The sequence below is a fragment of the Protopterus annectens genome, chromosome 17.part0 (assembly GCF_019279795.1).
Source record: "Protopterus annectens isolate FY-2018-M chromosome 17.part0, PAN1.0, whole genome shotgun sequence".
NCBI lineage: Eukaryota > Metazoa > Chordata > Ceratodontiformes > Protopteridae > Protopterus > Protopterus annectens.
The window spans coordinates 59,823,200-59,849,646 of NC_056751.1; the positions used below are offsets into that span (position 1 = coordinate 59,823,200).

Genomic DNA, 26,447 nt, shown 5'->3' on the forward strand with positions numbered 1-26,447 from the left:
TGCGACATCCGGTAATTCGTCAGATTTTAGTCAAACTATCTCAGTTAACTTTACAACAGTTGGGTAAAGTGTTAACTACTCTTCTGGGATATGGTTAATGGATTTAGAAGAGGAATAACAGGAAAAATCCTCTTTGTCGGTAGCGTCCTTTACCGACCTCACTTCATCACTACAGCAATCAATATGCCTGCTGCTTGTCAGGATGGTGAAGAATGACCACTTTTTTTTTTGGGGAACATTTTGTTAAATGCTTACTATTCAGATTGGGAACCACAGTCCATACAGCAAAGGAAGTATGCCGAAAGCTGAACACACAACACTTGCAATAATGCAAAAACATGACACTTTCCACATTGCGACTGTAAGCAGTATACCATTCATTCACACTGCTACACTGTATCAAAAGTCATGCATCCCGGATTCAGATTTCATGAAAGGAAAATCTCTGACGAATACATGCAGTGACTTTTAGTCGGCAGAAATCATGACAATGAAACTTGACTGTAAGGACTACTAAGTACCACAGTGAGCATGTTTTGAAAGGCGGCAGTTCTCTTCTGGAGAAAGTGTTCACTTTGATGAGTCGTGACATTAACGACCACTGTAAAGCAGCAATCATGTGTCTATTTCGGCCAAGGGTGCTACCTGCAAAGAGCAAAACTGCCTTTATTCCTGTTCATGTGTGTCAAAAGAACGTGACCAAATACTGTTTAACACTTTACACTACCCTTCTTCCATGAACCGAAATAGTTTTGCAGAAAACATTGTAAACTATGCCACCGGCAAAATCTGGTTGCAATATTATGCAAATGCCGTCCACTGATACTACTCCTCGAGCAAAATCTCAGACGTCTGTTATGACAGATTGCTTTGGAGCAGGAAGGAAGAATGGGAGACGTTGATTCTGACAAATCTGATGTCTCCACCATCTGATTTTCCCCTTTTATAAATCCCAGAAGTAGAATTCATATAGCCGATAGGTGTTGATTCTGGGACCACAGAGATTTCAGATACTGCTGTTTCTTTCTCATTTCAAGTCTTGCAAGAGGTATCATGAGACACACAATCCTAAGGTATCCCCCTCACCGAAACTGAAGTCTAAGTGAAAACCCCAGAAGCAGATCTAAACAGATCTATTTTTCCTTTGAAAGAAAATCTTTTTGTACAAAGGTGATCATTAGGCACGTCAGAAGTGCATTCCTATAAGATGGAGTCAGAAAAGATTTTTTAATGTTTTCCTGGAAATTCCAGCCTGTGTAGGAGATCTCTGACCCAAGTGAGAGATTCTTGACACTTTGAACAACAATCTGCAAAGATAAGCAGTTTGTCTAAATATGGAAAAATATTGATACTCTGCAGCCTGCATGGGCTATCATAGGAGCGAGACATTTATGAACACTGTCGGAGCAGTAGATAGCACAAAAGAAAAGGCAGAGATCCGATAATGTGATCCATGTGCATAAAACCTTAATAAATGCCTGAAATTTGGATGAATGGGAATGTGATAAGCATCTTTTAAATCTAAGATTACGAAGAAACCCAAATGAGGAAAAAGGGATAACAGGTTGTGAAGTGAAAGCATTTTGAACTTGGCGCTGTCACAAACTGGTTCAGAAATGAAAGATCCAGAACTATTCTCCAAGAAATTTCTTTTTTTTGGAACTAAAAAACATTCCCAAGTAAAATCCTTCTCTAACTGAGAAGGAGGAACAGCTTCTAATTATCTCCTGAAACATCATATGATGCAAGACAGAAGGAAAGAGAAGAGTTTGGTCTGGTGAATGATGAGGAATCTCCTGGAAAGGTGAAAGTTTCTCCCACTACCATCTGTAGCCTGGATGGATCACATTTAGGACCCATTCATCTGAAAGAATCTGTTGCCAGTCTAGAAAAGGAGATTCAGACTTAACTGATGATTGTCAGGGTTGGGGGAGGAGACAAAGTCCCTCATACAGTCAATTCTGATTTACTTGACTGTCTTTTATTCTAAGGGGTTCATGCTTTGTTTTTGGAACTCCCCTGCCATAGCTTTTTAAACATCTGTTGAGACTGTTTATTTATTTATTTTTTTGCCCAAGTTAGTTAAGGCAGCAGAGAATTTCTTGGAAAACAGAGAAGGAAGGCTGAAAAATCTGAGAAATTCCCCAAATCATTTTTCCCCTCTCATCATACTTTTTGATAACCTCTGCAGCAGGTGGTCAAAAAAATTTATCTCTATTCACTGGAGAATTCAAAATTCCATCTTTAACATGTTCAGGGAGGTTCTGAGACAACAGCCAAGTAAAAAGTACAGTTTTGTACCTACCATAAATGTAGATGTCCAAACTGGATAGCATCTGCAGTCATAACAAATGGGTTGTCCTGTCGTCAGGCAGCCCTTCGGTCGGCCGGATTCCAAAGTCTGGGTCCGGCTTCGGCTGATGTCACACTTCACCCGACGTCATCTCTGCTGGTCTTCGGGTATAAAGGCATCAGCCGACGCCATTTTCCTCAGTGTTTCTTGCCCCAGATGCCAGTTGCCCTCTTGGAAGGCTAAATTTTGGATAAATGCCAATGTTTCCAAACAAGGTAGAAGGCAAACACAGAAAATAAGCATGTATGTACATATACACAAACAAATACACCATAAGAGACTCCCCCCCCAGCTAGCTATTAGGAGGGTAAATACCCTAGGAGTACCACAGAGGGGAAGGAGGGTGGGTAATCCTGACTGCAGATGCTATCCAGTTCGGACATCTACATTTATGGTAGGTACAAAACTGTACTATGTCCTTCATGGATGCATCTGCAGTCATAACAAATGGGCAGAATACCATAGCCAAACTAGGGGTGGAGGAAGAAAAATTATGGTGTAGTTAGGATCCCTTGCAGTACAGCAGTGGCAAACCCTGCTCGGGATCTAGAGTATAGAGGTAAATTATAATGCTTGGCAAATGTATGCACGGAGGTCCAAGTAGCCGCCTCAATAATGTCCTTGGTTGCCACTCCTCGTGAGAAAGCTGTGGTAGTGGCTGTAGCCCTTGTAGAATGAGGTCTTATGTTCTGTGGAATTGGTTTTCCATGGTAGGAGTAACAGAATCTTATGCAATTTCCTATCCATTTGGAGATTGTCTGTTTGGAAATTGCTTTTCCTTCCCTTCCTGTTGCATAGGCTACTAAAAGCTGGTCAGTTTTTCTGTTACTTTTGGTTCTGTCCAGGTAGTAGCGCAACTGTCTATGCACATCCAAGGTATGCAGCAGTCTTTCCCCCCTGTTCTGTGGATTGGGAAAGAAGGTAGGTAGGTGGATTGCCTGGTTTAAAGACACTCTGGATACCACCTTAGGCATAAATGTAGGATTAGTTCTCATGGACACCCTATCTTGATGGAAGATTAGGAAGGGTTGCACTGCCATTAAGGCCTGTAGTTCCGAACCCCTCCTTGCTGAGGTAATTGCCAGTAGGAAAGCAGTTTTCCATGACAGGTGTTGCAGATCTGCTGTTGCTGCTGGTTCAAACGGAGGGAGTGTCAACTTTTCTAGCACAAAGTTCAAGTCCCATGCTGGTAATGGTGGTTTCCTAGGAGGTTTTACATTCTTGAACCCTCTGAGGAACTGCCTGAATAGAGGATCTTGAAAAGACAGGTGGATCGAAGCTGTATTCTGCTGAAATAGCTGATGCATGTATCTTGATGGAGGAATAGGACAGGCCTGTATGTAGAAGCTCTGCCAAGTACTCCAGAATGTTTGCAATATCTATGTTCGACACATCTTTTCCTCTTTCAGTACTCCAAATGACAAACCTTTTCCATTTTCCTGCATAGTTCCTTCTTGTTGAAGGTCTGCGGGCTTCAAGGATAATGTCTTTAACCCTTTGGGAAAGGTCTGGGTTAGTTGCTGCTATGTGATGTTCCAGGCAGTCAGTTGCAAGGTTTTTAGGTTTGGATGCATGATGTTGTAGTTGTTCTGAGTTAACATCAAAGGCATCAGGGGTATTGACCACATTCTCTCCCGAGACATGCTCCTCAGCAATGGGTACCAGTGTTGTCTTGGCCAATTCGGGGCTATCAGGGTTATCCTTGGACGTTCCTCTTTGATTTTCAGTAGTACCTTGTGCATCAAGGGAAGAGGTGGAAATGCATATGCAGTCAGGCCTTTCCAGCTGAAGGATAGAGAGTCCACCTTCCATGCAAGTGGGTGGAATGTCCTTGTGCAGAATTTTTTGAGCTGGTGATTGAGTGGGGATGCGAATAGATCTATTTGTGGCATTCCCCATTTCTTTGTGATGGCCTTGAAGATGTCCGGGTGTAGCATCCATTCGTGAGCATCCGAGGTGGTTCTGCTTAACATGTCTGCTAGTGTGTTCTCTTTTCCCGGCACAAATATTGCCTGTAACTGGATGTTGTAGCTGAGAGCCAGATTCCAAAGATCCAAAGTCATTCTGCATAGGGGGTATGAATGAGTGCCTCCCTGTTTGTTGATGTACCACATGACTGTGGTGTTGTCTGTCCTTATCATCAAATGGCCTTCTTTGAGGAATGGTCTGAATTTTTGGATTGCCAGTTTTACTGCCAGCATTTCTTCTTGGTTTATGTGCAGGTGCAGCTGGTCTTGAGTCCACAATCCTTGTATGCATTTGTCCAGCATGTGCGCCCCCCCATCCTAGGTCTGAGGCGTCCGTTGTGATGGTTTGGCTTGCTCGAAAGTTGTGGCAGGGTAAGCCTGGGTTTGACTGGCATGCTTGAGCCCACCATAGGAACTCCTGTTTTAGGCATGGGATTAGTGGGATTTCTGTTTCTAAGCTGTGCCTGTGCTGAGACCATAAATTCTTTAGGTACCACTGTAGCTTTCTCATATGCAGTCTGGCATGTGGGACCAAGATTATGCATGATGCCATGAAGCCCAAGGCCTGCAGAACTTTTCTTGCTGTTAGTTTGTTCTGCTTTGTTAATGCCAAGAAGTAAAGAGGGAGTTCTTTTTTGCAGTTAGGAATGCCATTTGTTTTACTGTGTCCAAGTCCGCGCCCAAGAATGTTCTTGTTTGGGATGGAATCAGCCTTGACTTTTGTAAATTGACTGTGTATCCCAGGGCTTGTAGCAAGTAAATGACCCTTTGTAAATCTGTTGTCAGCTTGCTTTTGTTGTCCGCTTGTAACAGGCAGTCGTCCAGGTATGGATAAATTTGGATTCCCTGTAGTCTGCAGTGAGCGATTACTGATGCCAGGCATTTTGTGAATACTCTGGGCGCAGTAGATAAGCCAAAGGGCAATGCTGAGAATTGATAATGCTCTGATCCTGCAAGAAATCTGAGGTATCTTCTGCAATTTGGTCGAATGGGGACGTGCAGGTATGCCTCCTTGAGATCTAGAGTTACCAGCCAACACTCCTTGCCCAGCATGGGAAGAAGTTGCTGTAGGGTCAGCATTTTGAATTTTGGGACAATGATGTATGTGTTTAAGACGGACAGGTCGAGAATAGGTCTCCAACTTTTAACTTTTCTTGGTATTGGGAAGAGTCTGGAGTAGAATCCTTTGCCCTGTTCTGTTATTGGCACTCTTTCCACAGCTCTCATCCTTGTTAATTTCGCTATCTGCTGTAGAGCTTCTATTTCTTGATTTGGAGGTAGGTTTGGCATTCCTCTTTTTACTGGTAAGGTGTGGAAGTGGAACCGGTAGCCTTGGTCTATGGTTTGCAAAATCCACTTGTCTTTTGTGATATAGTGCCAATTTTTCGAAAATAAGGCTAACTTTCCGCCTAAAGGTGCTGCTATTTGCTCCCTGGTAGGCGGTGTCAGAGCCAAGTCACTGTGATTGTCCTGTTGCAGTGGCAGTGGTTGTGTCTGTGCCTCGGTTATTGCCTTGCCACTGTCGTCCTCTGTAGGCACCTCCTCTGGATTGATTTCTGCCTCTAGAGCGTCTATTCCTGCCCCTTTGGGATTTTGTGGAGTCTGGAAAGGACCAATTTTTGGCAGGCCAGTTCCTGCTAAGCCTTGGGGGCTGAACCTGTAAGAAATCTTTAACTGTTTGTACAGATTTTGCCTTTTCTTCCATTTTCTTCATTACTTGCTGGGCAGGTGTACCAAATAGACTGGCCTTATCCATAGGAGCATCTAACAGCTTTGCTTTAACATGATCCGGTAAGACCTGTTCTTTCAACCATGCATGCCTTCTTATCACTGTGCCAGTCATGGCTGATCTAAATGAAGCCTCCAGTGCATCATAGCCACATTTTAAGGAATGGTTACTAACCTGTTGGATGTTATTCACCATTTCTAATACATATTTCTTATCTAAGGATTCATCAGAGGACAGTTTTTTAGTTAACTGATCAAGCATAAACTCTTGGTATTGGATCATATGAAACTGACAGTTTAAAGCTCTAGCTGAGAGAGTAGCAGAGGTGTAAACTTTTTTCCCCCATCTCTCTAAGGACCTGGATTCCCTTTCAGAATAGGGTTTTTTTGCTGTGGTCGAGGCTACTGCCTTAGGCCCCTGGGATATAGTTTCGGGATCTGCAAGTGGGGCCTTGTATAGGTGGTGATGAGTGTCTGGCACCCTGTAAAATCTATCTGGTTTGGCAGGGGCTGGAGGTAAAGAATCAGGAGCAGTGCAAACATCATTAAATGCATCGTCCACAACAGGCAGTACAGGAGGTATAGCTAAGGGCCTATGTTGTGGTAAGTGCAGAAAAGTCCTAAGCCTTTTTCTTGAATCTGAGAAATCTTGTCCCTGCCATTGGAATTGTTCTCTCATGGCATGTAAGGTTTCCCACAGGAAAATTCCTCTGGTGGAGAGGCAGCTGGAATGGATTCTTCAGCATCGGAATCTTCATAAGTAGAAAAAGGAGCCTCTGGCTGGTCTGTAATGTCTGAGTCATCCGCAGAATCATCAGAGGACACTGGCTCGGGGGCTCTGCTCTAGGTCTCTTTTCTGGGGCTGAGAGGCCCTGTCTGGGTGAGATTGGGATCCCCTAATTAAGGATATTAAATCTTCTGCCAGAGTAAGCATTTGTGAACTTGAAGTGGGCCTGTGTGAGGGGGGCTTAACAGGCACTGATTTAACAGATTTGGCTGCTTTAGCCCTGGCAAAGGCCTTAATAGACATGGCTGCAGGAGGCCTAGCAGCACCACGTGCTGGTGTAGAGACATCCAAAGGGATGGTGTCTGATAAATCACTAGGAACCACAGTTGTAGGTAAAATTTCTGAGGCCAATTCAACTAAGGTAGCAGGAGCCTCAGTAGTAGTCATGGATTCGGCTGAAGATTGACCGGATTTCTCGGTTTCGGACGAAACCGAGACACTCGCGGCTTGCTTAACCGTGGTTTCGGCCGAAACCGCGGACCGCGAGTGTCGGTCTTTTTCTTTGCGTTTTTTAACAATTTGGGTATTCGGAGGATCCGACGGCATAATGTACGCAAAATCTGAGCCGAAAAACTGTTCAGCAAACTCCGACCGACGCCTAAGCGTTCGTCGGTTGAAGGAAGCACAGGCCGAACAGGCTGCTACGTCGTGGTCTGGGCCTAAGCAAGGCAGACAGTAAGAGTGGAAATCTTTATGAGGTATTTGTTTCCCACAAGTTAAACAGTTATTGACTTTTTCTGACATCGGCTGAGGCAAGAAAGAGTCCCCAACGGGGTACTTAGCTTTTTAGAAGTCTTCGAAGTAGTATTCGGTAGTAGTAATCTCTGGATCTGACCGACCGGCACTTGCGAACAGCTTCTGCTTCGGGCGCCACGCGGCAAGAAAGACAGAGGAAAATGGCGTCGGCTGATGCCTTTATACCCGAAGACCAGCAGAGATGACGTCGGGTGAAGTGCGACATCAGCCGAAGCCGGACCCAGACTTTGGAATCCGGCCGACCGAAGGGCTGCCTGACGACAGGACAACCCATTTGTTATGACTGCAGATGCATCCATGAAGGACATCCTCCTTACAGGAAAACTCCACCCTAGAATTAAAAAAAATCAGTTTTTTTTTCTTTTGTTTTTTACTCTCTGTTTCCTGACCTATTTTAACACATCAAAATTATTCTAAGTGCTTTATTTGTAATTTTAGCCTGTCTTTCACAACATGGTTACTGATGGGGCTTGATCTATCAACGTGATCTTGTTCTTCCTGAACCCTTTCTCTTTCCCATAATACTTTGTATGGCTCATGCCAGACATAAGGAAATAACTGTGAATTCCCACGCTACTGACATATAATGGGATTTGTGTGAGTCACTGTCATCTTCTATATACCTTTTATAAAAGGACTGCTTCTTTAGTTCTAGAGTGGAGTTTTCCTTTAACACAGTTCCAATGGCAGCAACCCTGAAGTAGTATCTACAGAATCATAAAAAGATTCTAAATAAGTAGTGAGTTGAGAAGAAGAAGAAAAGTACAGTTTTGTACCTACCATAAATGTAGATGTTCGAGTGCTAATACAGCTGCAGTCATAACAGATGGGGTTTTCCTGCCCTCAGGCGGGTCCTCGGTCGGCCGAATTCCAAAGTCTAGGTCCGGTGTCGGATGTCGTCGCTTCTTCCCTGACGTCAGTGCGACAGGGGTATAAAAGAACCAGCTGACGCCATTTTCTTCAGTTTTTCTTGCCCCAGATGTCAGGTGCCCCCAGAAGGAAGGCAATACATAAACTTATGTAATAATGCAATGCAATATAATCAAAAAACAGTAGTTGCAAGCAAATACACCATAAAAGAATACCCCAATCAGGTTGTATGAGGAGTTGTTAGCCATTAGGCCTGTCCCAAGAGGGGAAGGAGGGAGGGAAACCTAGACTGCAGCTGTATTAGCACTCGAACATCTACATTTATGGTAATTACAAAACTGTACTATGTTCATCGTGCATACAGCTGCAGTCATAACAGATGGGTAGAATCCCAAAGCTAAAAAAGGGGTGGTAGGCACTAGGTGGAACTAGGAGGAGCCAGGATGCCCTGCAAGACTGCAGTGGCAAAGCCTGCTCTAGATTTGGAGTATAATGGTAGGTGATAGTGCTTGGAGAAAGTATGTACAGAACTCAAGTGGCTGCTTCCAAAATATCTTTGGTAGGAACCCCCCTGAGGAAAGCTGCAGAGGTAGCTGTGGCCCTTGTGAGATCCGATGCCTGCAGGTACAGTTTTACCATGAAAAGAGTAACAAAAGCGTATGCAGTGGGCTATCCATTTTGAGATTGTCTGTTTGGAAATAGGCTTCCCTTGAGCTCCTGTAGCATAGGACACAAAGAGTTGCTCTGATTTTCTGAAAGGCTTTGTTTTGTCCAAATAATAACGTAGCTGTCTGTGAATGTCCAAGGAATGTAGTAGTCTCTCCCCTTTGTTTTGAGGATTAGGGTAAAAGGTAGGTAAGTGGATAGCCTGGTTAAAGGCTACCCTGGATACTACCTTTGGCATAAAGGAAGGATTGGTTCGTAAGGAAACTCTGTCCTGATGGAAAATGATGAAAGGCTGCACAGCCATGAGGGCTTGTAGTTCCGAAACCCTGTGAGCTGAGGTGATGGCCAGAAGGAAGGCCGTTTTCCAGGACAAATATTGCAGTTCTGTTGAAGCAGCTGGCTCAAAGGGAGGCAAGGTCAGTTTTTCTAGAATGAAATTGAGGTCCCAAGCAGGTACTGGTGGTTTCCTGGGGGGTTTTATATTCTTAGCCCCTCTGAGGAACTGTCTTAAGAGAGGGTGAGAGAATAAAGGAGGATCAGTGTTGTATTCCGCAGAAATGGCTGAGGCATGGATTTTGATGGAGGAGATTGAAAGTCCACTGCTTAGCATCTCAGCTAGGTACTGTAATATTTGAGGTAAATTCAGTATTCCAGGATTCTGACCCTTTTTCTGATTCCAGGCACAAAACCGTTTCCATTTTGCGGAGTAGGCTTTTCCAGTAGAAGGCCTTCTGGCCTCCAAAATGACATCCTGCACCTCCTTGGAGAGTAGGGTCTGTTGTGATTTTAAGGAATCTTCCATGCGGCTAGATTGAGTGTTTTCAGCTGACTGTGAAGAGTTTTGAAGTTGTGCTGAGTCAGTAGAAGAGGCATTAGAGGCAGGATCCATGGTGGGGAATGTGTCAGGCTCCTCAGGAGTGGGTACCAGTGTTGTCTTGGCCAGTCTGGAGCAATGAGAATCATCTTTGGTCTGTCTGCCCTGGTTTTTAATAGAACTTTGGGCAGCAGAGGAAGATTTGGAAAGGCATAAACTGTCATTGTTGTCCAACTGAAAGAGAGTGCGTCCACTTTCCAGGCCTGTGGATGAAAGGTCCTTGAGCAGAATTTTGTCAATTGGTGATTTCTGTGGGAGGCAAAGAGATCTATGTCTGGCCTTCCTCATGCTTGAATTATCTTTGTAAAAACTTGAGGATGCAACTTCCATTTGTGTGGATCTGTCAAATTTCTGCTTAGGTTGTCTGCCAGCGTGTTTTCCTTGCCTGGCAGGTACTGTGCTTGAAGTTCGATTTGTAGTTACAGAGCCATGTTCCAAAGAGACATGGCTAGCCTGCATAGGGGGTATGAATGGGTTCCTCCCTGTTTATGTACCACATTACTGTGGTGTTGTCTGTCCTTATCAATACCTGGCCTGGATGCAGTAGGTCTTTGAAAGCCATAATAGCATTTATTACTGCTAGCATTTCCTTTTGATTGATGTGTAGGTGCTTTTCTTTTTGGGACCATTTGCCCTGAATGCACCGATCTGTCATGTGCGCCCCCCAGGCGTAGTCCGAGGCATCTGTTGTGATGACTTGATTTGCTTGAGGCTTGCAGAATGGGAGACCAGTGTTTCTTTGGCATGCTTGAGCCCACCACAGAAATTCCTTTTGAAGACATGGAATCAGTGGTATCGTTTCCAAACTGTGGCTGTGTTGAGACCATAGGTTTTTTAAGTACCATTGAAGTTTCCTCATATGCAGCTTTGCACATGGGATTAGCAGGATGCAAGATGCCATGAATCCCAGAGCCTGCAGGATTTTTCTTGCAGTCAGCCTGGTGAAAGTTGCCAGTTTTCTGAAGTATTGAGTTAGTTGCCCTTGTTTCTCTGGCGTGAGGTAGGCCATCTGGGTATTTGTATTCAAGCTGGCACCCAGGAAAATTATTGTTTGAGAGGGTATTAGCCTTGATTTCTTTTTGCTGACTGTGTATCCCAGAGAGTTCAACAACATTATTACAAATGCCAGATGTTTCAGAAGTATGTGCTTGCTGTCCGCTTGGATCAGGCAGTCGTCCAAATATAGGTATATTTGTATCCCTTGAAGTCTGCAGTAGGCAATTACTGATGCCAGGCATTTCGTGAACACTCTGGGCGCAGTAGATAAGCCAAAGGGCAATGCAGAGAATTGATAATGGGTTGAACCTGCAAGAAATCTGAGGCATCTTCTGCAATCTTGTCTGATTGGGACATGCAGGTATGCCTCCTTGAGGTCCAATGTTACCAGCCAAGACTCCTTGCCCAGCATGGGAAGAAGCTGCTGTAATGTGAGCATCTTGAATTTTGGCACGAGTAAAAATGTGTTTAGGATGGATAGGTCCAAAATAGGTCTAAAATCTTTGCCCTTCCTTGGTACCAGGAATAGTCTGGAATAAAAACCTTGACCCTGTCCTTTTGCAGGTACCTCTTGAATAGCTTTCATGTCCATGAGATCTGAAATTTGTTTTTGTGCCTCTGCCCTTTGATTGTGTGGCAGGTTTGGCATGCCTCTCATTTTTGGAAGGGTGTGAAAGTGGAATCTGTAGCCTCTGTCTATAATGTCCAGGATCCATTTGTCTTTTGTGACAATATGCCAATTTTTCGAAAATAATGCCAGTTTTCCGTCTAAAGGCGCTGCCATTTGAGCCTTGCTTGGCATGCAAAGGGGAAAGTCATTGGTTCTGCTTTCTGAATGGCTGTGAAATATCCTCACCACCTCTTTGTGTAGGTGCTTGCCATTGTCTGCCTCTAAACGATCCTTGAGATTGCCCTCTACCCCTCGGGCGCCTGTATCTACCTCTTTGGGGTCTGTCCGTGGCTGGAAAGGACCAATTTTTTGAAGGGCAATTTCTACTTAAACGTGGAGGTTGTACCTGTAGGAAATCTTTCACTGTTTGCATTGATTTTGCCTTTTCCTCCATTTTCTTTAATACCTCCTCAGCTTTAACACCAAACAATACAGCTTTTTGAAGAGGTGCATCTAGTAATTTAGCTTTGACATGATCTGGTAAGGTTTGCTCTTTGAGCCAAGCATGTCTACGTATGACTGATCCTGTAACAGCAGCTCTACATGAGGCCTCTAAAGCATCAAAACCACATTGCAAGGTATGTTTACCCACTTGCTCTGCACTATGAAACAAATCCTGCAACTCCAAGTCTGGTTGTTCAGGTTGCAACATTTTCCTTTTCAACTGTGATAACAGAAACTGTTGGTACTTTAACATATGGAACTGACAGTTTAATGTCCTCATGGTTAAGGTGGCCGAGGTGTATACCTTTTTCCCCCACCTTTCTAAAGCTCTGGAATCTCTCTCTGAAGGTAATGGATTTTTAGCAGTGGAGGCCTTAATTCCCTTGGGACCCTGTGAAATAGTTTCTGGGTCAGCCGCATGGCTTTTGTATAGGAATTGGTGTGAATCAGGAACCCGGTAATACCTGTCAGGCTTGACTGGAGCTGGAGGTAAAGAATCTGGGTTGAGGCAGGCCTCCGAATACACATCATCTAGTATGTCTAAGACAGAAGGTATAGCCAGAGGCCTGTGCTGAGGGAGCAAGAGGAAATCCCTAAGCCTTTTCTTGGAGTCTGAGTACTCTTGGCCTTCCCAGTGGAAGTGTTCCCTCAAGGTATGTAAGGTTTCCCCCAAAGGAGTAATCCTCATGGGGGGAGACAGAGGGAATGGACTCCTCTGCATCAGAATCTTCAAAAGGGGAGTATGAATGTTCCTGGTCTTCAGAATGTTCTGAAATAATGGAGGCCTGGTCCGAGGAAGGGGATTCTTCCTCCACTCTGGGCCTTTTGTCCGGGGGGGGGGGTTGAGAACCCCTGATAAGAGTAATCAAATCCTCAGCCATTTTGAGCATCTGCTTTTTAGGCATGGGGCCTTGAGAGGGGCCCTGTGGAGCTTGTCTTTTAGTATGCATGGCTGCTTTAGACTTAGTGAAAGCCTTGATGGTAAAAGAAGAAGAAGGCCTGAAGACACCTTGAGAGGTGACAGGCCTGTCTAAACTCTGAGTTTCCCCGGCAAGAGTGGCTTCGGTATCTGTAGTCGGGGTGTGGGCCGAAGAGCCTGCGACCTCGGGCACAGAAGACACCACCAATGAAGTGTTATCGGTAGTCAGGGGCTGCGTAGGTGCCTCGCTGAGAACCGGAGCACCTGTAGTCGGCTTTAGCATGGTGTCGGTATAAGTCGCGGACCTCGTATGTCGGTCCTTATCTTTGCGTCTTTTACTCAAAACTCCTTATCTTTGTGTCTTTTACTCAAAACTGGAGTCGGAGTATCCGACGACATAATGTAATTAAACTTTTTGCCAAAACAGTGTTGGGCAAACTCCGCCCGACGCTTAATAGTGCGTCTGTTGAATGTAGCACAAAAACGACAGGCCGAGACGTCGTGGTCTGGGCTTAAGCAAGGAACGCAGAGGGAATGAAAATCCTTATGCGGTATTTGCTTCCCACATGAAATGCAATTATTAACTTTGTCTGACATCGGTCTGAGGCAAGAAAAGTTTCAACGGGTACTTAGCTTTCAAGAAGACTTCGGTTGAAAAATATTCATAATCTCAGGAGCTGGCCGACCGGCACTTGCGAACTGCTTCTGCTTCGGGCACCGCGAGGCAAGAAAGACTGAAGAAAATGGCGTCGGCTGGTTCTTTTATACCCCTGTCGCACTGACGTCAGGGAAGAAGCGACGACATCCGACGCCGGACCTAGACTTTGGAATTCGTCCGACCGAGGACCCACCTGACGGCAGGAAAACCCCATCTGTTATGACTGCAGCTGTATGCACGATGAACATCTAAATTACACAATGCAAATTCTTCCTTACAAGAGGAAACTAATGTCAAAACGTTTCTCATACTTACTCAATTAGGATATAAACCGAACAGTTTAGAACTCTAAAATTAAAGTTGCAGAACTTTTTTCCCAAATTTAAGAAAATGAAGCTGTGGCTCCAAATCCCGGTCGGTCTTCTCTTCCTCTTTCAGGGATCTGTACACCAAGAAATCATCACAATCATCAGAGCCATCTTCAGGAGATAATCTATTCAAAATCAGCGTATTTCTTCCTTCATTAAAAGCTCTCTGCTCAAAACATTTGCTGATATTAAAGTCCACTTTAAGGTGCTGAAGACCTTGGCAAAATATGTACAGGGAATGATAGTGCTACAGGTGAATTTTATGCCTTCACTTGTTATACTTCTTGAAACCAGTCTATTTGCCCATTCTGCTAATCCACATAACAATCATCTAAAATTCAAAAACACACTACAGGGAAGTCTACAATCCAACTCTGAAAATGCTGGCTAACAAGAAATAGCAGTCTAACACTAATGAAGTTACCTTACCAAGCCAATCTCTGGAAAATGGCAGGGTCAAAGGCCATGAAATCAGAGAAGGTGCAATAACAAATTCTAACAAAAAAAAATGTCAAAAAAGATTAGGCTGACATGCATTCAAAAGAGAATAGATAAGTTTTAAGTGTCGTGCTAATGCCTGTGATAACTATCCTTGCTGATTAAAGTGAATGGATTGGATTATTCAAAATCTGAAAGCTGAATTTAATAAACATGCCCTTATACCTTTGGCAGCTCTCAACATCTGATATGTAATTTGCGATGAATGCATTTTTTCTAATCACTTAACAAATGTGACTTTTACCAATCACCATTCCTGTGTAAGCTATATTGTTCAGCCACAGTAAGCATCTATCATTTACCATTTAAAATGTATCTTTTACAGCAGCACATGCTATAATCTCAAACCACACCAAATGCAGTGAGTGTGTGTGTCTCTCTCTGTGTTTTAATTATGTGACCACCTGTGTAACAAACACCAAATGATCTACACTTTTTTATCACAAATTATCAGGGAGTGTATCACATCACTTCCAATACAAGACAAGATGTCAAAATGTTGTATTTTAGTGGCATGACAAGAGCTCATAAGCAAACATTCTAAGTGCATAAATGGTATGATTTTTTTCCACAGTACAAATTACTTAAAACTGCACTTCAAAGTACAGAAGTGAAATTAAGGAACTCTTTGTAACAAAAACTTAATCCATAGTTGTTTAGAAACAAGTAATATATTTGTAAATAAAACATTTTCACACTCATTTACACACGGATTCTTTGTTTTCAGAGCTGCAGTTACCGTGACTTGACTTTGACAGAAGCTAATAAAATGTCAGCTCTGAATTCCAGTCAACCTTGGTATTGGACAAACAGCACTGGGACCTTCTACAACTACCTCAGCTTCCAAGTACAAAAAATTTACCCTTTCCACGATAACTGGAATACAGCTTGCTTTGTTATTCTAATTATTTTCATTATCACAGTCATTTCTTTGGCTGTGCTGGCTTTTCTCTACGAGATTCTTGACTGTGGCTGTTGTTCCAAAGAGAAAACTGTGAAAGACTTGCAGAATGAGTCAAGTTCTGTCAGAGCCATGATTGAAAGAGTACGGAATCGTAATACAGAAGTTGTCTAGGATAAAAGATAATCTATATTGAAGAAAGAAAGACTTTACACGGCATGAATAAAACAAATGGAATACTGTGGTTTTAGTGTATGTTATTTAGCAAAAACTGTTTTTTATGTATCTTAAAGCACAACTGTTTACAAAGTCAGATGTGTTCCAGATGCTTAAAGGAAAAAGACAGCATTGCTTTTTCCTTTGCCTTATTTTCCCAACAAAGAACAAGCCATTAGTGTTTCTAATGTTATACAAAACTGAAGGCATTCTATAAATAAAAAGCAAACTACAACACGTGATTTTAATGTTTATAAATTGTCAAAAGACAACAGAAAGACATTCTAATTTACTTTGGCAACCAGGTAGGTTAGCCCTTCCCAGCTGCAACCAAAGAAATGCAATGTATAAATAAATTATCTGCATGTACAGTTTTAAGAATATTTGGGTGAACATGCATGTATATATGCCCTAACAATGGGGAATGAAAAAAAAAACAGTTGTGACAAAAATATTTAATTGAGGTAGAGTATACAATATTTTTATAGAGTCATAGGTGTTTACTAGGCTAATGACCACAAGAACTTTTTTAAGCCTAGCCATGCATCCCAAATCTCTGACAAATTCTGGTACTCTTGATAAGAGTAAGCAGGGGCTTAGGAGATGAACCACTTACAGGATGCCTGTGTCCATTAGAGACACAGGTGTCAAACCAGGGATGAATTTCCTGTTCCCCATAAAGTTGTCCAAGTTGCACTTTGGGTTAGGGAGGAACTCTGGTTCACACTGATGGAAAGCCTGTTCCACAGTATCTGAGATACATACCTGTCTCTCCAGCAGGTCCTACTTATATCACAGGCAATGTTCAAGTCTTTAAAACAGGTAATTCTGGTGCTGTTTGTTTTGCAGATAAGCAGGAGGTCTTATCAGAGTGCGGTCTGACAATGCCCTGTATGCCAGACATAGATCTCCCCTCAACAGCCTGCAGGAGACAGAATACAGGGATAGGGCCTGGAGACAATCTGCATAGGACATGTTACTTATGCCCTGTATTCTTTTAATGAGGAACCTCTGTGGACGTTCCAGTTGTTGGATATGCCTGGTTAGGTACATACCAAAGTGGGAATTTTACTCAATGATAGCTTTGATGAATGCCAGATTCAGTGGAATAATGACTTCCTTGGACCTAGATGTCAAACATTTGTTTATAAGTTGCGCAACATAGAAGGACTTCCTCACTACTGTAGACACGTGATGGTCAAAGGCTAGATCACTGCCTGTGTGTGTCCCCAAGTCCTTGACTACTGGGTCAGCTCTAAGAGGTGTGTTGTCAATATAATAGTTACCAGGGGTGGATAACTTCCCAAAGGCCACTATTATACATTTCTTGGAATTTAGTTTAAGTCCATGGCTCTGACATCAATTTTTTATAGAGGTGTTTTATCACCATTCTACTCAAGCATTTCTTACCACTCTACCCATGTCATCAACAATTTATTACTAATCTACCAGTGCCAACACTCCTGGATCCAATTAGAATACAATAAAGGAGACATTACTAAAAGTATTCATCAAATAATATCAGTAAAGTACAGAAAGCAGTACCAAAACATAAAAAACAATTAAAATAAACAATAATGTATACACTACAGCACATACACATATTTAAAAATGACTTTAATAACATATGCCAAACCTACAAAGAAAGTCAAGCAAAATGAAGGCCAGAATAATAATGAAACCCTAAAGGAAATCCAAATTCACAGAGGAAAGTGACGCTCCCAGTCAGTAAAATATGCAGAAAACCACAAAGATCTAAAGAAAATATGAAAACAAAACAAATCCTAAAAAGAAGGAACTGAGCAGCCACAATGCAGTGCAACAGCACTGATCCACAAAAGAAATGCATTAAAAAAATTCACACTTTTAAAATTACATAAACTATTACATTTAAAACAAGCAATCCAACCCATCCTTTCTCCCAAACAACATAAATACCAAAGATAACTAAAGCAACTAACTAATAACTAGCTACCTGACTAAATACAACTGCCAGAGAGTAAAATTAGAAACGCATCTGATTTCAAACCACAATAACAATATCGTAAAAGTGGTCTGGCATCGATGATACTGATTAAAGACATTAGTACTCCTTTACTAACCTGACTAAGACCTTTAAACTCTAAAACCAGAACCAAAGCCTAAATGCACAACTCGCCTATCAAAATAGTGCCATCCAAGCTAACTTCTAAATCTCAGGACCCCAAATTAAAAAAAAATGCCTATTTAAACTCCTCAAAATACAATCTTAATGTCCTAACAAGAAAATCTCAAATTAGTGTCTTTCTCCAAGAAATGAAACTACCTTACTCTTCCACAAAAAAAATAATAAAATCCAAACCACTTCATCCATCCCAAAAATATATCCAAACCAATAAAAAAATCAAGTAAAAACATCCTAAAAATAGTAACTGACCAAACTAAAATGAAATAAATCTGAATGTACTGTCTGTTTCAGGATGAGTAGATGAAAAACGATGAAAGCTGTTCCGTAAGCCTAAATCTATAGAAAAGAATATTTCATTTAGCGCTTAAACCTAGGGCATATGTATAAATATTTTACAAAAAATATATAGCTATTGTATATATATATATATATATATATATATATATATATATATATATATATATATATACACACACACACAAACATGCATACGAAGATATATTTACAATAAGTATAAACATTTCTACTTTAAACAGAAACAGATAAATACATATACGTGTGTACAGCCATATTTATATATATATATATATATATATATATATATATATATATATATATATATATATACACACACACATATATATATATATATATAATATATATATAGATAGATACACACACACACATATATGTGTGAATATATACACACACACATATATATATATATATATATATATATACATACATACATACATGCCCACACACACATATATATATATATATATATATATATATATATATATATATATATATATATATAATGTATAATTATAGTGCCCGCTCCAAAATTCCTAAATCATTTTTACTGGAGTTCCAATCTTATAAGCACTCAGAGGTGCTTAAAAAAACACATTAAGGACAACTGTGAAGATCAGGTCTCTGGTAAGGCACTAAAAGCAGACAGTACTGCCTGGAAAAGAACAGCGATGGAAGGTAAATCAGCTTTCAAAAGCAGTTAAGAGCATCACACTGCCACAGAAACTGTGAAAGAACACGTCTAACAGCTTTTAAATTTTGTTTTACCTTCTGCCAAGAGGAGCACTTCATTTCTGCCTGCTGATCCTATCAACTGTCCCTGACCATGCAGAACATCCCTGACTTTGCTGCATATTTTTGCCCTGTCCCTCATAAAAAGTTTCATTTTCTGGTAAATCACTGTGGGCTGCAGTCAGACAATAGAATGCCAGATATGCTACCAATTATTCAGAAAATACAAATGCATGTTGGTACAAAACTTGTTTTTTTCCCTATTAACTTTTTAAACAAATTACAGCAATAGTTAAAAACTCTTCCTGATTCTGATCCTTTGTCCCCATATTTTTTTTTTTTTGTCCATAATGCTGTTTGCCAGTGCTTTACCAACTTTCCAACTGGTAAAACACTGTGCTCCTACCCTTTTTTTGTGTAATTAGTAGCATATGGTGCAGTTTAAGCTCCATGTACTCCAAAGAATTACAATCGTGTCTGCAATCGTGAAGAAGTTATGTGTTCTCGTCATGACTTTTACCAAGCGTAACTCTCAAGGTGAACTTTTTGGCATCCAGGTCTCAAACACATAAGTTATTTATGACTGCAGAACTAATCATAATCCTCTATATTATACATATCCTGAAAAAACAAACAGTCTCCATTTAGCCATACTTCATTATTCCACGCAGAGCCAAAGCACAAAGTGAAGCTTTATCCTGAATGTACACATTTAAAGACAGGCTATAAAAAAAGATTAGATGTGCAAAGAGCTTAATTTTAATGATATGCAACACAGTAGTACAACACATCGTATCAAACATAAAAGATGTAATGATACAGAACAATTTACACTGTATAGGGGTACAATGCATTGAAACCAAGTTTTGAAAAATGTTTACGTTAAATTCAATGTTTCTCAAGGGTACAAAACACACCAGTAGGTTCAATGTTGCTCATGTGTACATGCTATCTTTTATAGAGTCTTAAATGCCTCTTCTGCCAAATGAGAGTTCTGGCTGCTAACTTTAACACAAAGCTGTTTTTTGTGGTCCAAACGCCATCCCCACCACCTGTTATGTAATTAGCATTCAATTGTACTTTCACATTTTAAAATTCTTATTAAATACACCTTCAAATAGTCAAGCCATGTTCCAGAGTCCTTATACACTATTTGGAAAAATAAACTTTAAATTGTTTTTCTTATCCTGCCTTCCTTGGAGAGGATGTCAGGCTGATACAGTCCTCTAAAAAGTGAGTCATGCTAATGGAATTTGGTGGGTGGGAGGTTCAGAATTGTACAGCAGTCAACACCTGTCAAGTCTTTTTCTTCTACAACTTTAACTTTATGCTGTTAGTGATCTTCAGGTAGCGATCCCTGCACTATAGTGCAGATGTCTGTATGACATGTTAAAATGCAGGTCACACTGTTTTACATAACACTGTATTTTCTCAAGGAATCTCAGCAGGAGCCTTAGCCTCCGTCCAAGAACAGTACAGTCTGGTGCCATGTTAGTTGCTTGCTCCCCATGGCACATTCCAATTACCTGGCAGACTACTGTCCCTTCTCATTCCCATTCTCCAACTACTGCAGAGCAGTCAGATGTATCTTGTGATTGGACAAGTCCTCCCTCTCTGGGCAAGTCAGCTGGGTCTATATTATATCCTCGAATGCTTAAAAAAGCGAACGCTGATTGATCGAACTTATTTTCACGAAATTGCAAAATATCAAAGCAGCAGAAACTCGAATTTTTTCCTAGGGAAAGAATTCGGTTGGCCGTTTCTGTTGCTTCGGTATTTTCAGTGTTATGGTGGAAAGTTACCGGTCGGATTCAGGTAAGTGTGCGATTGTGTGGATGTGAGTGTTAGGGTGATTTAGGTGAGTTAGGGTTAGGGCTCGGGTTAGGTGTGTGTGCGATAGTGACGGACCTTAGGGTTAGGGTTTGGGTTAAGGTAAGTGGGTAGTTAGTGGTGTGTGCATAGTTTAGTGTAGGGTTAGGTATCAGATTTTAGGTGTATGTGTGTGGATTTCTGTTTGTTTGGTGTGCTTGTGTTGTGTGTATGTGTTTTGGATCAGCGATTTTTTCCCTGGGAAAAAAATCACTGATCTGACACTTCGAAATTGTAAGCTTTCGTTTAAATTAGGTCGATCAATCAGCGTTCGCTTTTTTAGGCGTTCGATGATATAATATAGACCCGTTTCTCACTAATCCTACATCCTCGTTGTATGCATATACACAGAAAGCCACCAGCAGAGTGCACATTTACTTCACTATGTATTTCTGATCACATCCTTACCAACCAAAAAGCTAGAAATAAGTTAATGTAATGAGATTCTTTCCAGCCTACACTACAGGTCTCCAGGACAGAATTTTATTCCCATCTCCAAGTAAGACAGCCTACCATAGACCATTCAATCTGATTTCCTGCATTAACCCTCAGAAAACCAGGTCACCAGTTCAACAGAAGACGCCATATTAATATATCAGTGGAAGAACTGGAAAAAATTATCCTGAAGTACTCCCAAAGTAAAACCCATAATTTGTCTTTTGATGCACAAATAAAATGTGCACAGCAATACATACGAGTAAATATATTGTGTGTGGATTGGCAAAGTTAATCTGAGGGACCTTACAATACCTGGACTCTCCTAAAAGTTTCTATACTGCTTATTTAATCCCAGAATGCAAAAAACTCCCTTACCAGCCTAAGTAAGAAGCTGAGATCCCTCATAAAATCCTCCAAAGCTAGTTACGAAAACAAAATCGCCAAAGATTCCAAAGACAACCACAAAGCATTCTATAGCTATGTCAAGAATCTAAATGGCAATGCTCAAATCTGCTCTGAGCTACAACAGAATGGCATTAAATATGCTGATCCCAAGGATATTGCCAATATCCTGGCAAATCGATTTAGTGCCACCTTCACACCCCTCTCACCCCCTAAAGGGCCCATCTCAATACCAAAAGATTGCCAAAATCCGGTAATCACGGCCACACAGGTAGAAACTGCACTCCCCAAAGCTAAGAATACAGCATCCATGGGACCAGATGACATCCCTGACTGTGTACTACATGTACTACAAAATGAACTGGCAATTCACCTAAATGTCATGTTTAATCATAGCCTCACCTCAGGCTTCATGCCCATTGAGTGGTGCATAGCTACAGTTATCCCTCTCCACAAGGTGGGATCCACCTTGGATCCCGGGAAATACCATCCCTTCAGTCTGACAATGCGTTCCATGCCCTTGCAGATCAGGCTCATCATGGAACTTATAAACAAAGACATTGGCAACCTTCAAACAGTGGACCCCACCCAGTTTGGGTTCGTGAAGGGCCAATCTTGTCTCCTGAACCTGACTGACTTCTTCAAATCAGTCTCCAGAGCTGTGGACGAGGGTAAGGCGGTCCACACAGCCTATTCGGACCTAGTCAAGGCCTTCAACACCATCCCCCACTCTGGAATCATAGATAAACTTACTACGCTGGGCATAAATCCCTACGTCACTCGATGGGTTGTCAACTGGCTTACTGACAGAACCCAGACTGTAAAAGTAGCCGACTCCAAATCCAGCTCCAGACAAGTGACAAGTTGAATACCTCAGGGTTCAGTCCTGGGGCCGCTCTTGTTTCGCATCTACTTCTCTGAAGTACCGGCCAATACTAAGGGTCTCTGGCTAACAAAGTTCGCAGATGACTGCAAACTGGGAGCCATTATTGAATCCCCAAATGATGTGGATATTCTACAAAAGGGCCTTACAGAAACAGATGCTTGATGACAGAGCCATGGGCTCAAGCTTAATGCCAAGAAATGTATAGTTATCCCCTATGGGAAAAACCATGTACCCATGAATTACCACATAGGTGGCAGTACACTAAACACGAAAAGTGTGATGAGAGACTTAGGGACGCAGGTGGACAGTGGTCTCACTTTCGATAACCACATTGCCACAACAGTCAGGAAATCCTTCTATGTGGCACACCTCATCACTAAGGGCCTTTCATCCAGAAAAAAGGAGGTCATTGTCCCACTGCACTCATCCCTCATTAGAACCATTATAGAGTACAACGCCCCGTTTGGTATGTACCTCAAAACATCTGCAACAGCTGGAAAGGCCGCAGAAATACCTCACTAAAAGAATCACAGGCCTGAAGCAGATGCCCTATGCTGATCTAACTCCAGCTATACTCTGTGGCACATCGTCTACTCAGAGGTGATCTCTGCTTAACATACAAGGCCATGTCAAACCCCGAGCTGTTGGACATGCTTCACTTAAAGAAATCCCAATCCCTCAGAGCCACACGCTCCAGGGATCTAAACCTTGTCATCACAATGAACAAAACATGCTGGAGGGATAGGTTCCTGACACAGAGACTCCCCATACTCTGGAATAGACTGCCCATACATGTCAAGCAGAGCACCTCATTGGCCCTCTTCAAAAGGAACCTTGACGACTGGATGGGAGATAGGAAATTCACCCCGGGGATCACGTCAGTCACCTGCTAGACAGGGGTCCAGGAAAGTAAATATTGTGGGAAGAAATATCCAGGGAATTGTTATGGCTAGGCTTGTGTAGGCCCTAGGACCGATAGCCTAGTACCAACCTCTGAACCATACATCTACACCTACATGACAGAAAAAGAAGCGGATTTCAGTCTCTCAAAAACAACACAGTTATAAACCATTATGTCAAAAATGATGAAAAAACAAGCTGATCTAATGAAAAACATTAACACCTGAAGGTCTAAAACAATTCAGATCACATTGTACCTTTTCTTTAATATCACCGATACTTTGATATCATTGATGTCTGAGAATGTAATGCACATTACACAAAACAGTAAGAGAAGTGTTGATTCATGCATGTGGAACACTGTGTGCACGCGTGTCTGTGTGTGCGTGTGTGTGTATCTGTGGGGGTCTTTACAAGTTTGTGTACACTTACCATAAATGTAGATGTTAGAGTGTATTCACTGTTGCAGTCATCACATTTGGGTTATCTGCTTGCAGTAGCCCTCAGTCGGCATGATTATCAAAGTCTTGGGTCCTGCATCAGTTGCGGTCTCATCTTCCATGACGTCAGGTAGTCAGGGGTATAAAGCATGCAGCCAACGCCATTACATCAGTTATTCTTGCCCCAGATGTCAGGTGCCTCCCTAATGGGAGGCAATTAAATATATATACAAGGTTACACCTCCAACAAAAAAGCAAATACACTAAAAAGGTTTAAGCATACTAAAAAGGAATAGAGGTATAGCCAAAAGAAGTCAGGGTGCTGGAGGGAGGGTAACCAGGACTGCAACAGCGAATACTCTCAAACATCTACATGTATGGTAAGTGTACACAACTGTACTTTGTTCTTCATGTTTCACTGTTGCAGTCATCACATTTGGGTAGATTCCCAAAGCGAAGGATGGGAGGAGGAAATTAGATAGCATTAGGACCAGCTTTAAGTCCCTGCAAGACTGCAGTGGCAAAGCCAGCTCTGGATGTAGAGAAAATTGGCAAATGGTAATGCATGGTGAAAGTATGTACAGAACTCAGGTAGCAGCTTCTAGGATGCCCCTGGTAGGGACACCTCTGAGAAAGGCTGCAGAAGTAGAGACAGCCTTGGTTGAATGTGTTCTTATCCCCTGTGGGATAGGTTTTCCATGGTGCTTATAGCAGAAATTAATGCAATGGCCTATCCATTTAGAAATGGTTTGGTTTGAAATGGCCTTCCCCTCTGCCCCTGCAGCAAATGCCACCAGCAGCGGTTCAGATTTCCTGAGAGGTTTAGTACTGTCCAAGTAAAATATAAGTGGTCTGTGCGCGTCTAAGGAGTGCAGCATATGTTCCCCTTTGTTCTGTGAATCAGAAAAGAAGGTTGGCAAATGAATGGACTGATTAAGCACCACACTGGATACTACCTTGGGCATGAAGGAGGGACTGTGGTCCTGAGGGACACCCTGTCCGCATGAAAGATGAAAGGCTCCACTGCCATAAGGGCCTGTAATTCAGACACCATTCTTGCTGAAGTGATTGCTAAAAGGAAAGCTGTTTTCCAAGAAAGGAATTTTAACTCTGCAGTTGCAGCTGGCTGAAAAGGAGGAAGTTAAGGTCCCAGGCTGCAGATGGAGCTTTCCTGGGAGGTCTTAAGTTTTTGGCCCCTCTGAGGAACTGCTTGAGCAGTGGATGAGAGAAGAGGGGTGGGTCTGTGTTGTAATGAGCTGAAATGGCTGAGGCATGAATTTTGATGGAAGAAAAAGGAAAGGCCCTTGTGAAGCATCTCAGTTAAGTACTGAAGAATCTGAGGTAAATTGAGTGTTGCTGTGCTCATCCCCTGAGTTTGGTTCCAGGAACCGAATCTTTTCCATTTTTCAGCATAGGATTTTCTAGTAATAGGCCTCCTTGCCTCCAGAATGATATCCAACACTTGTTTACTGAGTGATGGTAACGGAGAGATCAGGTAATCAGCCAGGCTGCCAGGTTCAGGGTTTGAAGCTGAGGGTAGAGAATCTGGCCCTCCTGCTGGGACAGCAGGGTAGGGGTCTGAGGCAGGTGCCATGGTGCCAGCAGTGACACACTGCGCAAGAGGGGGTACCAGTGTTGGCGTGGCCAGTCTGGTGCGATCAGTATCATCCTTGGTTTGTCCTGTTTGATCTTTAATAGCACCTTGGAGAGGAGATGCAGAGAAGGAAAGGCATAAACTGACAGATTGTTCCAGGTGAAGGACAGGGCATCCAATTTCCAAGCTTGTTTGTGGGGAGTCCTTGTGCAGAATTTGTCCAATTGGTAGTTCTGCGGGAAGGCAAACAGGTCCATCTCTGGGCTCCCCCCCATTTGTTTATCAACATGTTGAATGTCTTTGGTTCCAGTTTCCACTCATGTGGGTCCATGAGATTTTTGCTTAGTTAGTCTGCCAGTGTATTTGGCTTTCCTGGCAGGAATTGAGCCTGTAGGTTCACTTGGTATCTCAAGGCTGTGTTCCACAAGCCATGGCTAGTCTGCAAAGAGGGTATGAGCGGGTTCCCCCCTGCTTGTTTATGTACCACATAACAGTGGTGTTAGCCGTCTTTACCGTTAATTGTCCTGGAAGAATACGGTCCTTGAAGGCTGTCAGAGCATTCTGTACAGCTAACATTTTTTTGATTGATATGCAGGTGCATTTGACTTGGGTTCCATTTGCCCTGAATGCACTTTCCTGTGAGCCCCCCATGCATACTCTGATGCGTCTGTTGTTAGGGTTTGGGCGGCAGGGGGTAGAGTGAATGGCAGTCCCTTGTTTTGGTGGCAGGCCTCTGCCCACCAAACTCTTAACTGTAGGCAAGGTATGATAGGAATCACTGCTTCTAGATCCTGAGAATGTTGACACCATAGGCTTTTTAGATACCATTGTAGTTTCCTCATATGCTGTCTTGCATATGGAATTAGGAGAATGCAGGAGGCCATGAACCCCAAGGCTTGCAGTATTTGTCTTGCAGATAGCTGGGTCTTTGTGGCCATTAGTTTGAAGTATGCTGTCAAATGAACTTGTTTCTCTGGCGTGAGGAAAGCCAACTGGGAAGCTGAGTTCAAGCTTGCTCCCAGGAATACAATTT

General features: G+C 42.3%; 2 protein-coding genes across 2 annotated transcripts in view; one reads left to right on the forward strand and one right to left on the reverse strand.

Moving 5' to 3' along the window:
• Positions 1 to 15,913, forward strand: part of SMIM18 (small integral membrane protein 18) — a 60,783-nt gene extending 44,870 nt beyond the window's left edge. Inside the window, exon 2 of the mRNA XM_044059418.1 lies at positions 15,282 to 15,913. Coding sequence (XP_043915353.1) covers positions 15,324 to 15,629 — 306 coding nt within the window. The 5' untranslated portion in view covers positions 15,282 to 15,323 and the 3' untranslated portion in view covers positions 15,630 to 15,913. The remainder of the gene's footprint in view (positions 1 to 15,281) is intronic.
• GTF2E2 (general transcription factor IIE subunit 2) overlaps positions 1 to 26,447 on the reverse strand; it is a gene marked incomplete at its 5' end in the record, with an annotated part of 1,036,543 nt that overhangs the window by 737,202 nt on the left and 272,894 nt on the right. The window lies entirely within an intron of this gene.